General features: G+C 55.9%; 3 protein-coding genes across 11 annotated transcripts in view; 2 read left to right on the top strand and 1 right to left on the bottom strand.

Annotated features, from left to right (window-relative positions):
• Positions 1-902: 902 nt before the first annotated feature.
• Positions 903-3227, top strand: INHBE (inhibin subunit beta E). The gene is made up of 2 exons (XM_004006544.5): positions 903-1475; positions 1726-3227. The coding sequence occupies exons 1-2, from the start codon at positions 1178-1180 to the stop codon at positions 2472-2474; spliced, it is 1047 nt and encodes a 348-aa protein (XP_004006593.1). The 5' UTR covers positions 903-1177; the 3' UTR covers positions 2475-3227.
• Positions 3228-4693: 1466 nt separating this feature from the next.
• On the top strand, positions 4694-15368 carry GLI1 (GLI family zinc finger 1). Of its 7 annotated transcripts, none has more exons than XM_042247007.2 (13): positions 4694-4831; positions 7669-7836; positions 8211-8359; positions 8567-8659; positions 8925-9120; positions 9375-9519; positions 9854-9943; positions 10033-10170; positions 10486-10635; positions 11370-11534; positions 12027-12257; positions 12785-13052; positions 13434-15368. In XM_042247007.2, exons 3-13 carry the CDS (start codon positions 8260-8262, stop codon positions 15173-15175), a joined length of 3318 nt encoding a protein of 1105 aa, XP_042102941.1. In that variant the 5' UTR covers positions 4694-4831; positions 7669-7836; positions 8211-8259; the 3' UTR covers positions 15176-15368. The 7 variants fall into 7 exon arrangements, with proteins under 7 accessions (XP_042102941.1, XP_042102939.1, XP_042102938.1 ...); XM_042247005.2 differs by having other exon boundaries at positions 4694-5109; positions 8232-8359; XM_042247004.2 differs by having other exon boundaries at positions 4694-5109.
• Positions 15362-16240, bottom strand: part of ARHGAP9 (Rho GTPase activating protein 9) — an 8328-nt gene continuing 7449 nt past the window's right edge. For 2 of the 3 annotated variants that reach the window (XM_042247016.2, XM_042247017.2), the window contains one exon: positions 15362-15807. In XM_042247016.2, the coding sequence (XP_042102950.1) occupies positions 15636-15807 (172 nt within the window). In that variant the 3' untranslated portion in view covers positions 15362-15635. The remainder of the gene's footprint in view (positions 15808-16240) is intronic. The other variant, XM_015094783.3, reaches the window with a different exon arrangement.

Raw genomic sequence — 16240 nt, 5'->3', positions numbered from 1 at the left:
AGGAGTGTGATAAGGAAGGCTGGGGTTGGGACTCAGGTTGCTATACTGGCTATGTTTTGTTCTTAAAAGCTCATAAATCTTCAATGTCCCATCATTAACCAAGGCTGGCACCACTCCTAGGATACCCCAAATCTAGGCAGCTCTTGGAGTCCCCTGAAAGAGAACCAATGTCTGGGACAGGCCCTTCCAAGTCTCATGCCCTTCTGCCATCCTTGATGGACTCTGCCCTGATGTAATATTGCATCACCACCACCCCCACCTCTCCAGGTTTCCCCAGACATCACAGTGACATGCCATCCCCCGCCCAGGCTCCAGCCCTCGTCCACGTTGTGCTCTGGTCCAACTGGACTCTGGGCAGCCAGCACAGGCAAGGTCAGGAGGTAACTTCTGTGCCCCATGACACTGCCACCTTGGCCTGGGCAAGAGGACTCCATTCCTACCGCCAGCCCCCCGGCCTCTCGCCCTTGTCCCAGCCCCATTGCTAGAAATCAAAAAGAACCAAGTTCTCCTTCTAGCCCAGAAAAATAACCACTGAGACTCCCAGCTGCCTCATGGAAACTGCTGCAACAGTGGAGGCCAGGAGCTAGACAGACTGGAGGTATGGGGGGAAGTGACCTTCCTTCCTTGCTCACATGGAGCTCCCTCCCCCGAGCCCCAGACCTTGGGGATTGAGCCTGTGAAATCCTCCTCCTTCTTGCATCATACGTGTCCACATCGCCCCCCACCCCCCCACCCCTACCTCAAGCTCCGTGACCAGGGCCAGATGGTGAAACCTGAGCTCCAGGGGGGAACCTCCACCCACGGCAGGGGCCTGATGGGCAGCACAGCTGGCCAATCCTGGGGCTCAGAGGGTAGGTCTGCCTGCTGACCACTAGGTGAGGGAGCCCTAGGCTGCTGGCTCCAGAGAGGCCCCGGTCAGTAGTCAGACATGAGCTGTGAGGGTCGAACTGGCAGACTGCACTGAACATCGCTACCCATTGGACCATCCACTGTCTGCCTTCCTGAGTTCCAGGCAACAGAAGACAGGTGGCTCTACCCTTGGCCAAGGGTAGGTGTGGCACTGGTGGCTGCAGCTGCCGTGTCCTCCTCATTGGCCTCCACACAGCCAGACTCGACAGGAGGAGCAACGGTCCTCCAAGGCCCCCGACCTGACCCTGGGCTGTTCACCACCAAGGCCATGGGACTCCACAAGGTCCAGCTCCAACTGGTGCTGCTGTGGGCACTGGTGTGGGCACAGGTGGCAGGGTCTGCGTGTCCGTCCTGTGGGGGCCCCACACTGGCACCCCAAGCAGAGCGAGCTCTGGTCCTCAAGCTGGCCAAGCAGCAAATCCTCGAGGGACTACAGCTGACCAGTCGTCCCCGGATGACTCATCCTCCACCCCCGGCTGTGCTCACCAGAGCCCTCCGGAGACTGCAGCGGGGAAGAGTGGCTCCAGCGAATGGGGAGCAGGTCATCAGCTTTGCAGTCCTCACAGGTGGGTGAAGGAGAGACAGGCAGAGAGCTGACAGGGCAGGGAGGCAGAAGGGGAACTCGACAATGATAGCAGGAGCAGAGGGAGTCGGGTCTGGAAGGAAGAGGAGGAACTGGAGCCGGACTGGCCTCGGAGTCCCTGCTTCTTCCGAAGTTGGGAGCTGGCGAGAGCGGCGGGCAGGGCTCTTGGGAGTCTCACGGGACAGCATCATCTCCGCTCACATTCTCCAATCCCTTCTCCATCTTTCTGGCAGACTCCTCCACCGCCACCTGCAGCTCCACGCTCACCTTCCACCTGTCCACTCCTCGGTCCCATCACCTGTATCATGCTCGCCTCTGGCTGCATGTGCTCCCCACCCTTCCCGGCCCTCTTTCCTTGAGGATTTTCCGATGGGGGGGCAGGAGGAGAGGCCGAGGGTCCCGCGTCTTTCTGGCTGAGCACCAGTTGACAACCCCGGGCTGGCACGCCCTGACTCTGCCCTCTAGCGGCTTGAAGCGTGAGGAGTCTGGTGTCTTGAAACTCCGACTGGACTGCAGTTCCCTAGAAGGCAACCGCACTGTCGCCCCACAGCTCCTGGACTCAGCGGGAGAGCAGCGGCCCTTCCTGGAACTTAAGACTCGGCCCAAATGGCCTGGAGCAGCCCGGGCCAGGAGGAGGACCCCCAGCTGTGAGCCGGCGACCCCCTTATGCTGTCGGCGAGACCATTATGTAGACTTCCAGGAGCTGGGATGGCGGGATTGGATCCTGCAACCCGAGGGGTACCGGTTGAATTTCTGCAGTGGCCAGTGTCCCCCCCACCTGGCTGGCAGCCCCGGCATCGCCGCCTCCTTCCATTCCGCTGTCTTCAGCCTCCTCAAGGCCAACAACCCTTGGCCCTTGGGTACTTCCTGCTGTGTCCCTACTGCCCGAAGGCCTCTCTCTCTCCTCTACCTTGACCGTGATGGCAACGTGGTCAAGACAGATGTGCCGGATATGGTGGTAGAGGCCTGTGGCTGCAGCTAGCAAGAGGACCTGGGGGTCTGGAGTGAAGAGATCAACCTAGGGGTCCCCAGGCAGAGGGCCTCTGTGGCTGGAGGCATCAGGTTCCTGACCCACACCTCCACCCCATGGGTCATCTGGCAATATGACTGGATTGACCCTCTGAGACCCAAATGGGCACTTTTGTGTCCAGTCTCTGGCCCATTTCAGGCTGGTTGATATGTGGGGGAGATGGGGAAAGTGTGTCCTGTAAAGGAGTCTATCCAGAAAGCGTTGAGTTCCTACCCTAAACTGTCCAAGAAGATGGGAGGGAATGTGGGAAGGAAAGGGCAGAGAAAAATCACTTAGTCTCTCCAGAGAAGAGAAAGTCCTCAAGTAAGGGAAGGAAGGAGCAACCAAGAGCCCAGCAACCTTGGGATGGGGGAGACAGTCTGGCCAAGGGTAGGGGCTGTGGAAGTGCTAGAAGGGAGGCTCAACAGGGACCTGGGCAAGGGGCTAAGGGGAGGTGTTTAGGGAAGCCCCAGAAATGGGAGTCCAGAGAGAGTGGTGCTAAGCCTGAAAAGTTTTCTGGTTTTTCTCTGGGACAGGACCCATTGGGGAGGCAAATGTTTATACTTTCCTAATAAAAATGAAGAAAAAAAATCAAGCGTGAATCACGAAGGGCTGGGATGATGGTCCAAAGTAACAGTTCTCAGAGTGTGGCTTGGGAACTCACAGGAGGTCCCTGAGACCCTTTCACATGGTCAAAACTATTTTCACAATAAAACTAAGATGGTACTTGCCTTTTCATTTTCAACATCTCAATAGTCTAGAGTGGAGTTTTCCAGAAGCCAGAGGACATGTGATTATGTCATCTTTCTGACATCTTTGTTAATGGGATGTGTGCTTGTGTATTCTTGGGTTACAACTTTTTTTTCAGTTTTAATGTCTAGCATGGTAAGTTGATATAAACACATAAACAGAATCTCAATAATTTTTAAGAGTGTAAAAGGGATATTGAAAGCAAATTGAGAATCGCTGATCTAGAGTCTTGGATGGGGAGGAGAAAGCAGTGTACTCTGAAAGAACTCCACTGGAAGGAACATTGCATGGTCCCTCCTCCAATCATCATTGATCTCACCTGACCCTCTGGGTTTAACTAGTGTCTGGGTCAAAGTCATGTGGGGGAGGGAGGTTAAAATAGGGCTCCTTATCTGTCCTCCCACAGTTACTACATATATTTGTCAGGCCTCAGACCTCTCCCTAGTTTCACCTTTCCCCTTGACCCTCAGACTGAAGAGTTAACTAATTGACCCTCCAAATCCAAGGAGGGGTGGTTCTTGGAAGTAGAACTAAGATGTGGGAGGTCTATCCGAGGGGTGATGGAAGAGGCTCCTTCCCCCAACCCATGTCTTCTCCCCTTTCTCCTAAAAAAAAGTCAGAGAGACTAAAATAGCTGCCCCTTCCCCTGCATCCGGTAACCATGGCAACACAAATCCTAAAGAAAGGGCAATCCCCTATCAGACACCACCACTCTGAAGTAGGAGCCTCTGCCAGTGTACCCCTCTGTTTCTTTGGGCTTATATAACCCTTCCATGGGCTCCCAGCTGGGCTTTGGTGGGGGGAATCTAAGCTTCCCCCATTCTCATCTGCCTCCAATCAGACTCGGAGAAGGTGTCATGTACCAGAAGGACCAGCAGAGGGAGCAGGCAGCTTTGCTGAGCAGCAAGAGTGCAGGCAGCGTAGAGGTGCAGAGGTGGCCCCAGCCTCCAGAACTTCGATGTGAAGAAAAGCAGTTCTCTGGGAACAGAGCTTCCGTCTCAGAGTTCCTTAATAATTTTGTGAACACAAACCCTGCCCTACATCCAGGGCCGCAGCCGCTAACTCCTCCCTTTTATACTGCCTGGACCCCTTACCTTCCGCCCAGGGCTCCCAACCCAACTCTGTCCCAACCTTGTTTCCATCCGAACTCTGTCCCAACCCCTTTATGTTCGATCCAAAGGGTGAGGCCGGCAGAAAAACTACAGGACTGTGGAATGCTCAGTTAGCACCAACTAAAGTCGACGACCCCTACTTCCAATATTCTTTTTCCCGAGTGAGTTTTTTGGTCATTCTCTCCGCCCCTCAATCTATTTCTCAATTTGTTTTTTTCTGGCTCTGATTCAGGAACTCTTGGTGGGCAGCCCATCCAGGAATCCAGGCCGGGATTTACTACCCACTACCAGCAGCGTGTTCAGCGGGGGGGGGGGGGGGGGGGGGCGGGTAGGCAGTATAGGGTCCCTCAAGGGAGGGGGAGGATCCTGGGGGTCCTGGGGGTGCAATAAGCCCGGCACCCCCTCTCTTGCTTCCAGCTACCCCGCCTCATCCTCCGGAACGGCAAGAGGGAGGGACATACGAGGGAGGTGAGGGGCGAACGGGAAGAGCGGCGGCGCGCCAGCGGCTAGAGCGAGAAAAAGTTTTTGCAAAAGGGAAAAAAAAAGTTTGCGCTTCTCACGGGTGGTCCCGGCTCGCGGCCCGGCGGGCTGGGCCGGCGGGAGGGCTGGGGGCCAGGTTGGGGGGGGTGGGGGTGGCCCTGAGGCTGCGCTGCTGTTGCCCTGTCCGCCCCCCCTCCCCACCGCACACCCCCCAGCCCAGACTCCAGCTCTGGACCGTGCATCCCGAGCCCTGCGCCCAGACGGAGGTGAGAAGGGGGGCAGGCGGGGGACCACCTGGGAGCCGTGGGGGAAGGGACCTGAGGGGATGCTCTACTTGCGAGGGACTCTGCCCTGCCGAGGGGGAGACCAGAGGCAAAATAGAGGTGGGAGAGTCTGGGATAAGATACTAGAAAGTTTGGAGACTTTTTTCAAATGTATCTCCCTTTCTCTATCTTTTTTCCTTCTGACAGTCTGTGTGTCTCTGTCTCAGACAACCGTGGATCTCTTTGTCTGTCTCCGCCTCTCCCATATATTAGAAACATCTCATTTTAATGAGGTTGGGATGAAAAAGTTGGGAGGACGGTTAGCTGGAGGTCTGCGTGGTAGAGAGCGAACCCCAGGTGTAACTATGAGCGCTGGGCAGGAAGACATCAGTGTTTCTGAAAGGAGGGAACAGCTCTGGAGAGAGTCCTAGATGGGGTGTGTGAGGTGACAAGACCACTGGGGGGCGGCTGGGCTTGAACCTCTGACCTGTCTTGTGACAGATGTGTTTGCTGGTGCATGTGTTTTGAGGGAAAGGAATTGTCTTCTGGGGTCGGAAGGGGACTGGGGCAGTCAGTCTCTAGTTTAGGCCCGAGAAAGATTCTCCAAGGAACGTGGACTCCTGGGTCCCAAGGGCTGCAAGCAGGGTGCTAAGGAGGAACTGAGGAGACCTTGTCCTGACCCTCTGACCTCAGGACCACCAGGGCAGCCGAGGGCAACCAGCAGGAGACCCCTACTGGGACGGGGCGGGACCACTGGCCGCTGCCTGACTGTGCATCCCCGTTGGCCCCCCTCCCAAACGGGAGCTGGGGACTGAGGCCCCTCCTCTGGCTCAGACCACCCTGCCTGCCCTTGCTCCCCGCTCTGAAGCCTCTTTCAGGCCCCGTGACCCCGAAACAATCCGCCCTGGGCACCTAGCTTTGGGGACAGGATTAGGGAAAGGGAATCCCGTGGACTGGGGACTCAAGGTTTCAGAGCGCTGGAGAACTGGGGTCTTCATAGGATAGGCCCTTATGGTCCAGTAGAGGGAGAAGGCAGGACAATTTCCCAGAGAGAACTTGTAAGGGCCAGCACAAGGTTGGTTTTTTCTTGGAGGCGGGGTCGAGATACCCTCCCCCCCATTATCTCCCAGGCATCCCCTACCAGGGAGTATAGACCCCGCCCTTGACGTCACTAGGGGGTTCCCGGGGGTCTGGAGGGGTTAACCCTTAGGAAGCCAGCGGGGATACCCGGGAACCTAAGGTGTCCAGGCCCCTCCCCTCCCCAGACACACCTTATTTTATTTACCCTAGTCACTTTCTCTCCGTATAGTTTCTGGATTCTTCTTTTCCACCCACCAAGGGGACTCCCATTCTCTAACAGTGCCCCCCCCCCGCGCCACGGGCGCCAATGCCAGCTCTCTGGATACACTGAAGGGAGGAGGGAAGAATGTATCCCGCCTCTCAATCCAAACCCCCCCTCCACTCCGCCGCGGCTCTTTCGACTAGGCTCCCGGGGCGGGCGGGGGAAGCGGAGCCGTCTGCAGCCAGAGCCTGCGGCGGCGACTTGGGTGGGCCGAGGAGGCACGGGGGCGGGAAAGGCGGGACCGGGAGAAGGGGGCGGGGCCGACTCCTGGGAGTTGGGGAGCGGGGGTGCAAGGGGGGACTCTGGAAAACTGGGAGACACAGATGATTCAGGGCTCCAGCCGAAAACCTTCATTTTCTGTAGCTGGAAAAGTTAGCTAAATATTCCTTTCACCAGTGTGAAGGGGAGACGTGGGTGGGCTGTGGCACGCGTGGGTGAGGAGGGATTATCACCCCATTTCCATCTCGGTTCCCTTGTGGCTGGACATTGGGGCTGAAAGATGACTGGGTAGGCATGTTTGGGGGAGTCTCTTTAGATTTGGGGGGTCGTTTGCTAGCCCCCGCCTCCTTGGATGAGTCATAGAGGAAGGAGGCGGGAGAAGTGTCCCCCCATCCAGCTGCCAGCCAGCTGTGCCCGCTCCCCCCCCCCCAACGTAATGCCAAGGTCGAGTTGGGAGGTCTTGGTTGCAGGATCCGGATCTCCGCTAGTAAAGGAGGAGTTAGGAAGGGTACAGCCCTGGCTGCGGGGATCGGCTGGGTCCTGGGGTCCAGGTTCCGCTCCCCATCTTACCCCGCCCTCACCCTAAATCCCAGCATCCCGGGATCACCCACCGCGCCGGCCGGCCCGCTCCCGGTCGTTCTCCACCCTACCCCGCCCCACCCCACCCTCATTCCCGGGAGACCGGAAAACCCGGGGTGGAGCAAAATCTGGAGCCTGAGGAGAAAAGTGGACAGCGGCACCCTCCTCTCCCTTACTACCTCTCTTCTCTCTAACGGATGATGACTTGTGTGTGAGTGCGCCCACGAATGTGTGTTTATTCTCCCAAAGCTTTTCCTCACAGTTCCTTTCCAGTTGCTCCAAAACAAACAAAAAGAGTTAAGTCAGCGCCCAGATTGAAACCACCCCTGAGTAACACCAGCTTCCATCCTTTGCACCAGCAGACCTGGGAGGCTCTCCTCGGAAACTTGTTCCCCTTCCACACACAGTTTTCTGCCTTACAGAGCAAAGGGCAGATCATCTAGGCTCCCTCCGGGCCCCGTGAGCCTGTCTGGGCTGTGGCGAGGGCTCCCTCTGCTGGACACTGGAGAGGTTGTAGACCGGCTGTCCAAGAGCAACAGATGAAGGAAAGGGAGAGGGGCTCAGGCTGATCAGCCAGCCCAGAGCTTGAGGTCAGTCACTTCTCCTCCTGAGTCCCCCCATCCCATCCCTGAAGGCTGGCCCCATGGTCAGAACAGGACCCATGGTATAAAAAGCACTTGAAGCTCCTAGTCACAATTTTGGTCCACAACACTCCCCCAACACACACACACTCACACAAACACTCCATCCAGGCAGAGCTCCTCCCTAAAAAGGAGTCCTAAAAAGATCCCCAGGACTGCCTCTGTCTCTATGGGACTTCTCTCCATAACCTCCCCTAGCTGAGCGATGCTCCTTTCAACTTGATTTTCCATGGCAGATGTCTCGGAGGTAATCTGCCCAGGGTTCTGGGCCTGAGTGACTTATCTGACCTTCCATATTTCCCTCCTGCCTTTGTAACTTGCAGGTCTCCCTTCCCCTCCTGCAGTGACCCCCACACTCTCCTCTGAGACACCATGTTCAACTCGATGACCCCACCACCAGTCAGTAGCTATGGCGAGCCCTGTTGTCTCCGGCCCCTCCCCAGTCAGGGGGCCCCCAGTATGGGGACAGAAGGTCAGTACATACACCAGTCCCTGGACTTTGACTACTGGCAGATCTCTCACCCAGCCCCAGGGGTCCCTCTTCTATCCCATTCGTTTCCCATATACAAAAAGAATTGAGGTCCTATGCCATATGGGACTGGGCCTTACTTGGAGTTTCAAGATGGACTGTATGTGCCCTTCATTCCCATGCCCCATCCCAGCTGTATCTCTTTCCTAGGACTGCCAGGCCTGCCCTTCTGCCATCAGGCCACCCTCATGCCCGGCCCCCACAGTTATGGGCCAGCCAGAGAAGCCAACAGCTGCGCAGAGGGTGAGGCCTCAGGCAACCTGTCTTTCCTTTCTGCCCCTTTGGGATTTGTCCTGAGGGAGAGTGTTGGAGGGCAGGGGATCTACCTTGGAAAAGGAAATGCCTAGAGATGGGATTAAGGAGTCAGAGCATGATCAGAAGGTCACAGATGAGGTCAACAGGGTAGAGTCTAGTGTTGTTTCTTTTTGCTGAGAGTCAGTCCTCATGGGTTGGATGCATGAGGGGCCTACTCCTTTATCGTATCTACCTCCCCTGTTTCCTGCCCCAGCGCCACTGTTTCCTCCTCCCCGGAGTGCAGTCAAATTGACCAAGAAGCGGGCACTCTCCATCTCCCCTCTGTCAGACGCCAGCCTGGACCTGCAGACAGTTATCCGCACCTCGCCCAGCTCCCTCGTGGCCTTCATCAACTCACGCTGTGCATCTCCTGGGGGTTCCTATGGTCACCTCTCCATCGGCACCATGAGGTGCAGACAGCCTTGAGCTAAGAGGCCCCTAAGACCCTGCCAAACCCCATTAGAAACCTCAAAGCCTTCCAAACCACCTGATCCTCTTTGAATCCTTATCATTTCAAAGGTGTGGAAGTCCTCTTCAATACTTTCCCTGGGCTGTCTCCACTGTTTCCCATACTGTCTTCCAGAAACCTTCCAAAGAGCCCAGGAACTCCTGAGGCTTTCTGAGACGACAGTCCTAAATGATTGCCTCTCCTCCTCCTCCACAGCCCATCTCTGGGATTCTCACCCCAGATGAACCACCAGAAAGGGACCTCGCCTTCTTTTGGGGTCCAGCCCTGTGGTCCCCATGACCCCACGCAGGGTGGGATGATGCCACATCCTCAGTCCCAGGGACCCCTCCCAACTTGCCAGGTGAGAATCACCTGATTTCCCTCAGTTCAGGGTGGATGGGTGGTGGGCTTTTTCTTTTAGAGGAAAGGCGAAAGAATAGAGGATGTCAAAGTTTTCAGTGCCAGAAAAATAAAGGAATATGGATGCCGGGGGTTGACTCCTTGAGGTTCTGTCAGTCTCTTCCAAGTGAGATCCCACCTTTCTCTCACCCCATTCACCAGTGCAGTCTAAGGAGGAAGTCAAACTCAGGGGTTGCAGCTGCTAGGGTGGGACACTCAGGGCTGGAAGACTTGGCTGGGGTCCCTTTTCCTCCTCCCACTTCTGTCTTCATCATCCTCACCTTCCTTTGGGAAAGCTGAAGTCTGAGCTGGGTGTGCTGGTTAACAAGTGCCCGGAGGAGCCCTTGGAAGGTGATATGTCCAGTCCCAACTCCACGAGCACACAGGTAATGGGGAGTGGGGAGCTTTACTTCTGGAACCTGAACGAAACAAAAGCTGTCACCAGGTGACCCTAGGGTTTTCTCTCCTACCCTAGGATCCACTGCTGGGGATGCTGGATGGGCGGGAGGACCTAGAGAGAGAAGAGAAGCCTGAGCCTGACTCTGTGTATGAGACTGACTGTCGCTGGGATGGCTGCAGTCAGGAATTTGACTCCCAGGAGCAGCTGGTGCATGTGAGCCCTGGGGGGGTAACAGGAATGCTGGCTGGAGCCTGTAGGGCATTCTGGGTGGGACATGGTGGAGTCAGGCTAAGGGCAGGGGGTCAAAGATGGAATATCCAGTGGGTAGGCAGAAACTCAGAGGAGCTGTAGCTTTGTTTAGAAACGGGGAGGAACGGAGATGTGGGCTCTGATCTTCTTCCTGCCTTTTCTTTCCCCATGACAGGAAGTCATGGAGGGATATGGTGGGGTGGGGAGGTCAAGAGAAGGTCTGTTCTGGATCTCAGGGGCATAGGGAACCTCGGAGAGCCTCTGCATCTTCTCCCTCAGCACATCAACAGTGAGCACATCCATGGAGAGCGGAAGGAGTTCGTGTGCCATTGGGGGGGCTGCTCCAGGGAGCTGAGGCCCTTCAAAGCCCAGTACATGCTGGTGGTGCACATGCGCAGACACACGGGCGAGAAGCCACATAAGTGCACGGTGAGGCACCCCCTCCCCAAGCTCAGGGTCCCTTCCTAAATCAAGGCTCCCCACAAAGGCAGGGGCCAATCTGACTTTTGCCATCACAGGTCCCTTCCTCCACAAACAAACATTTAAAAATTGTGTTATATAGACCGCATTGGTATAAAGATGAACGTATTGACGTTACATGTTAGAATACTTTCTAATTTCTTTTCCCCCTTGTTTTTTTAAAAGAAATTAAAACACTTTTGTGGGCACCAGACAGTACAGTGGACCTAGGCACTGTGCTCACAACTTGGGTTAATGGAGAAGCCCTGGACTGAGGACACACACCAGGATGACCCCATCTTAACACAGTCTGGGCTCCCCAGGCAGGGAGATGTGCTCTGACTTGATCCAGAGCGCTCACTGCCTCATCTCCACATCCCTGCAGGCAGAGTGCCTCCAGCTACTTCTGTCCCCTCCGCTTTTGCCTACCATTGTCCCTGAATTTTGGGAATTCTATAGTCCCAGCACTCTCCCATCTCTCCCGTCCTCCCCTGCACTGCATAGCATGTGGGATCTCAGTTCCCCAACCAGGGATTGTACTCAAGTCCCCTGCATCAGAAGCACAGAGTCTTAGTGTCCGGACGACTAGGGAAGTCCCACGCTTGAATTATATTCTCTGATGTATGTCCCTTTTGAGATTCAGGGTTCCGCTAATCTCCATGTCCTTCTGTCTGAGAGCCATCCTTTGACCCCATATCCCCTAGTTTGAGGGGTGCCGGAAGTCATACTCACGCCTGGAAAATCTGAAGACACACCTGCGGTCACACACTGGTGAGAAGCCATACATGTGTGAGCACGAGGGCTGCAGTAAAGCCTTCAGCAATGCCAGTGACCGAGCCAAGCATCAGAATCGGACCCACTCCAATGAGGTGAATGCCCCACTCAGGAGACCCTCCTCCCCACTTACAGACGCCACCTACTTGGGAGCTTCCCCCATAAGAAACCCCTTAGCTCAGCACCCACTTCACAGAGGTGAGTTCCCCTCCACCTGCATAATTCACCCAGAGATTGTCTTTCTGAAACCAAGAATTTCCACTTACTATCCCTCCCCCACCTCTAACCAGTCAAAGGGCTAAGCTAAAATAGACCCATTCTAACTAGGGTACCTTCAACCCCCTGAATTTATGAGGCCTTGCAGCCCTGGGTTCATTCCCTCCCCTTTCCCAGGCCTATCCGTTTTCCTAATCTTCCCCTTGATCCGTTCATCCTTTACTCCAAGGGCCCTACTCTCCTTCCTTCCTTGGGTGCTATGCGTTCCTCCGAGTCCCCTTGTCTTCACTTAACGCCACCACTTTTTCCCATTTCCTGGCATTGTCCCGGTTTGATTCTTTTGCCTGCTGTCTTCACTCTCCACTCAACAGAAGCCCTACGTGTGTAAGCTCCCTGGCTGCACCAAACGCTACACAGATCCCAGCTCGCTCAGGAAACATGTCAAGACAGTACACGGTCCTGATGCCCACGTGACCAAGCGGCACCGAGGAGACGGCCCCCTGCCCCGGGCACCGGCTCTTTCCTCAGTGGAGCCCAAGAGGGAGCGGGATGGAGGCCCCATTAGGGAGGAGAGCAGACTGACTGTGCCGGAGGGTGCCATGGTGAGGCAATGCCCTGCCTCCATACCTCTGCCTGCCCTGCCGACATCTTTCTAGCCCCTTCCAACTGGTCCATCTCCTTCTATGCTCATCTCTCTTCTGTGGCTGGTCCCCAGTCCCTTATCTGAGTGTTGCTCCTTAGGCTACCTCAAATCTAGGGATTTTACTGTAATTCATTAGTGCCTGGGTCCAACCAGCTCATATAGAAATTAGTGTATAATTTGAGGCCTTCTACCAGTATAATTTCAGGTACGCCTCAAAACAACTTCATGAGAAGGGAACTTACTCTTGTCATTTTCAGATGAAGAAACTCAGAGAAATTGTCCAAGGTTACAGAGGACAAATTGGAGCTGAGGTAGTCTAGGTTCTTTTCTAGGAACTTTCCCCCAGTTCACCCGTGTCTTTCACTGGATCAGCCCTCTCTACACCTGTAAGCAGTCACTGGGACACGGGCTCTAGTCACTCACCAAGTTCAAGGAGCTGTGGGGAAGGAGGATGGGCGCCGCCTTCAGCCCTGCTTTTCCCCACAGAAGCCACAGCCGAGCCCTGGGGCCCAGTCGTCCTGCAGCAGTGACCACTCCCCAGCAGGCAGTGCAGCCAATACAGACAGTGGTGTGGAAATGACTGGAAACGCAGGGGGCAGCACGGAGGACCTGTCCAGCTTGGACGAGGGGCCTTGCCTTGCGGGAACTGGGCTGTCTACTCTTCGCCGCCTTGAGAACCTCAGGCTGGACCAGCTACATCAGTTCCGGCCGATGGGGCCCCGGGGCCTCAAACTGCCCAGCTTGAGCCATGCCGGTGAGTGATGGGTGTGGGGCATGGTTGCAGGGCTGAGATCTGGCCCTTCTCTGAGACTGGGAGGGAGACTTCACCTTTCAGGGCTGCTGCACAATTAGAAAAAGGTCTCCTTTCCTCGAGATACTTTCCTTCCTTCTATCAGAAAATTGTTGTCTTTTGAATGCTGTCCCCTTTGATTGTGCAGTGTACAATCTGTAGGACTGTTCACAGCGACCCTGAATGTCTGATGACCCAGAAGCAAAAAGGGAGTGGGAGAAGGAGGGGAGAGAACTGAGTGGCTAGAGTTAAGGAGCCTTCCCTGGAATTCTGGACAAGGCTTCCCCTTGGGAGAGGCAGGGTGAAATTCAGAGGGCTCCCTGGCCAGCCTGTCTTTTCTTACAGGCACTCCTGGCTCTCGCCGTCTGGGCCCCCCGGTCTCTCTTGACCACCGCAGCAGCAGCTCCAGCAGTGTCAGCTCAGCCTATACTGTCAGCCGCCGCTCCTCCCTTGCCTCCCCTTTCCCCCCTGGTTCCCCACCAGAGAATGGGGCATCCTCCCTGCCTGGCCTCACGCCTGCCCAGCACTACCTGCTCCGGGCCAGATATGCTTCAGCCAGGGGAGGTGGTACCCCTCCCACTGCAGCACCCAGCCTGGATCGGACGGGGGCTCTTCCTGCACCTCCCTGGAGAAGCCGAGCTGAGTATCCAGGATACAACCCCAATGTAGGGGTCACCCGGAGGGCCAGTGACCCAGCCCGGTCGGTTGACCGCCCTGCCCCAGCCAGAGTCCAGCGGTTCAAGAGTTTGGGCTGTGTCCACAGCCCCCCTACAGTGGTAGGAGGAGGACAGAACTTCGATCCCCAACTCCCAACCTCTGTCTACTCACCACAGCCCCCCAGCATCACTGAGAATGTCTCCATGGATACCAGAGGGCTACGGGAGGAGCCAGAGGTTGGGACCTCCATGATGGGCAGTGGTCTGAACCCCTATATGGACTTCCCACCTGCCGATACTCTGGGATATGGAGGGCCTGAGGCGGCAGCAGCTGAGCCTTATGGAGCTAGAGGGCCCGGTTCCCTGCCTCTTGGGCCTGGCCCACCCACCAACTATGGCCCCAGCCCCTGTCCCCCGCAGGTTCCCTATTCTGAACCAACCCCAGAAACATGGAGTGAGTTCCCGTCCCACTCTGGGCTCTACTCAGGCCCCAAGGCTCCAGCTGGAGCCTACAGCCAGTGTCCTCGTCTTGAACATTATGGACAAGTGCAAGTGAAGCCAGAACAGGGGTGCCCCGTGGGTTCTGACACCACAGGACTGGCACCCTGCCTCAATGCCCACCCCAATGAGGGGCCTCCACGCTCACAGCCTCTGTTCTCCCACTACCCACAGCCTCCCCCTCCCCAGTATCCCCAGTCAGGTTCCTATACCCAGCCACCTCCTGATTATCTGCCTTCAGAAGCCAGGCCGGGCCTGGATTTCGAGTCCCCCACTCATTCTACAGGACACCTCAAGGCGCAGCTTGTGTGTAATTATGTTCAGTCTCAACAGGAGCTGCTGTGGGAGGGTGGGGGCAGGGGAGACCCCCCAGTCCAAGAACCTCTCTATCAGAGTCCCAAGTTTCTGGGGGGTTCCCAGGTCAGCTCAAGCCCTGCCAAGGCCCCAGTGGCCACATATGGACCTGGCTTTGCACCTAATATGCCCAATCACAAGCCGGGCGCCTATCCTACCCCTTCATGCCATGAAAATTTTGCAGTAGGGGCCAACAAAGCTTCCCACAGGGCAGCAGCACCACCCCGACTTCTACCCCCACTACCAGCTTGCTATGGGCCCCTCAAGGCAGGGGGCACCAATCCCAGCTGTGGCCATCCTGAGGTGGGCAGGCTGGGAGGGGGCCCTGCCTTGTACCCTCCTCCTGAAGGGCAGGTATGTAACCCTCTGGATTCTCTTGATCTTGACAACACACAGCTGGACTTTGTGGCTATTCTGGATGAGGCCCAGGGGCTGAGTCCTCCCCCTTCTCACGATCAGAGGGACAGCTCTGAACACACCCCACCTCCCTCTGGGACCCCCAACATGGCTGTGGGCAACATGAGTGTGTTACTGGGATCCCTGCCTGGGGAGACACAGTTCCTCAATTCTAGTGCTTAAGGAGTGGGGGACCACAGATCCACATTTCCTGAGGGGTTTCCATCCCCATGAGGAAGTCCGGAGGAGGAGCCATAGCCCCCTGGGATGCCCCAGGGATGGGGGGGTGGGCTGGGGCTATACACAGTCTAAATATATTTGGGGAGGAATTTGATAATGACACCGTTTCCTGATAATAAAGGAACTGCATCAGAAAGAGCCCTGCTTTATACTGTGACTATCTTGGGGGAGGGGTGATGGCCAGAAGCTAGAGAAGCAGGGGCTAATCCAGCCACCTCCCTCTTTAGAGAAGTTTCCTCATCCTAACCCAGGCCCTCAGCTCAGACTCACGAAGGTGGAGACGGCCATCCGGGAGACAGGATTTAAAGGGATGTCCTCAAAACAGAACCACCCCCTCCCTCGCCCCCACCAAAGGCTACCCCACAGAGATCGCTGGAAATACGTTTTCTCTTCTTTGCCCCAGTCAGGGAAAGACTCTGGTGAAGTTGGTGAGCATCAGCTGGACGACCTGCCCAGGGTAGAGGACATGGGCCACTGGATCCGATGTCTCCTGCTCCGGCCGAAATAGGGTTGGTCCAAACACAATTCCCAGGTTGTGGGGGGTCATGCGGTTCTTGTCTGAGTGTGCTATCACCCTGTGGGTAAAGGCCAAGAGACGGGACCATAGTATAGCAGCTTTGCCAGTTCAAATAAATCTAACCCATCAAAGGTTTGAGGACGAATCCACTTTGGGGGCCTTCCATGCAGTAGCTGAAGAAAACCAAGGAAAGAACCAGGGGGACAGAACTGAGACCAGCGGAGAAACCTTCAGGACGCAACCTAGGATATACCCGCCTCTTCCCGACTTCAGAGACTGCCCCTAGAGTCCTCTCTGCTCATCATCTGGGAGGTTTTCATTCAGATGGCTATCCTCTCTCAGAGGTCACTGCCCAGCTCTGCCAAATGTCATCCCCACTGTCCCAGTGAAAGACAAAGGCAGAGGGAAGGTTAGATTTTTCCTTATTTCTCTCGCATCATCCCTAGACTTGTCTTGTTCCCTAGTTCCTCATTTGATTCTGACTGAGCAAA

This window comes from Ovis aries, chromosome 3, assembly GCF_016772045.2.
Source record: "Ovis aries strain OAR_USU_Benz2616 breed Rambouillet chromosome 3, ARS-UI_Ramb_v3.0, whole genome shotgun sequence".
Taxonomy (NCBI): Eukaryota; Metazoa; Chordata; class Mammalia; order Artiodactyla; family Bovidae; genus Ovis; species Ovis aries.
Note: the sequence above shows the minus strand (reverse complement) of the source record. Positions and strands in the feature narration are given on the sequence as shown.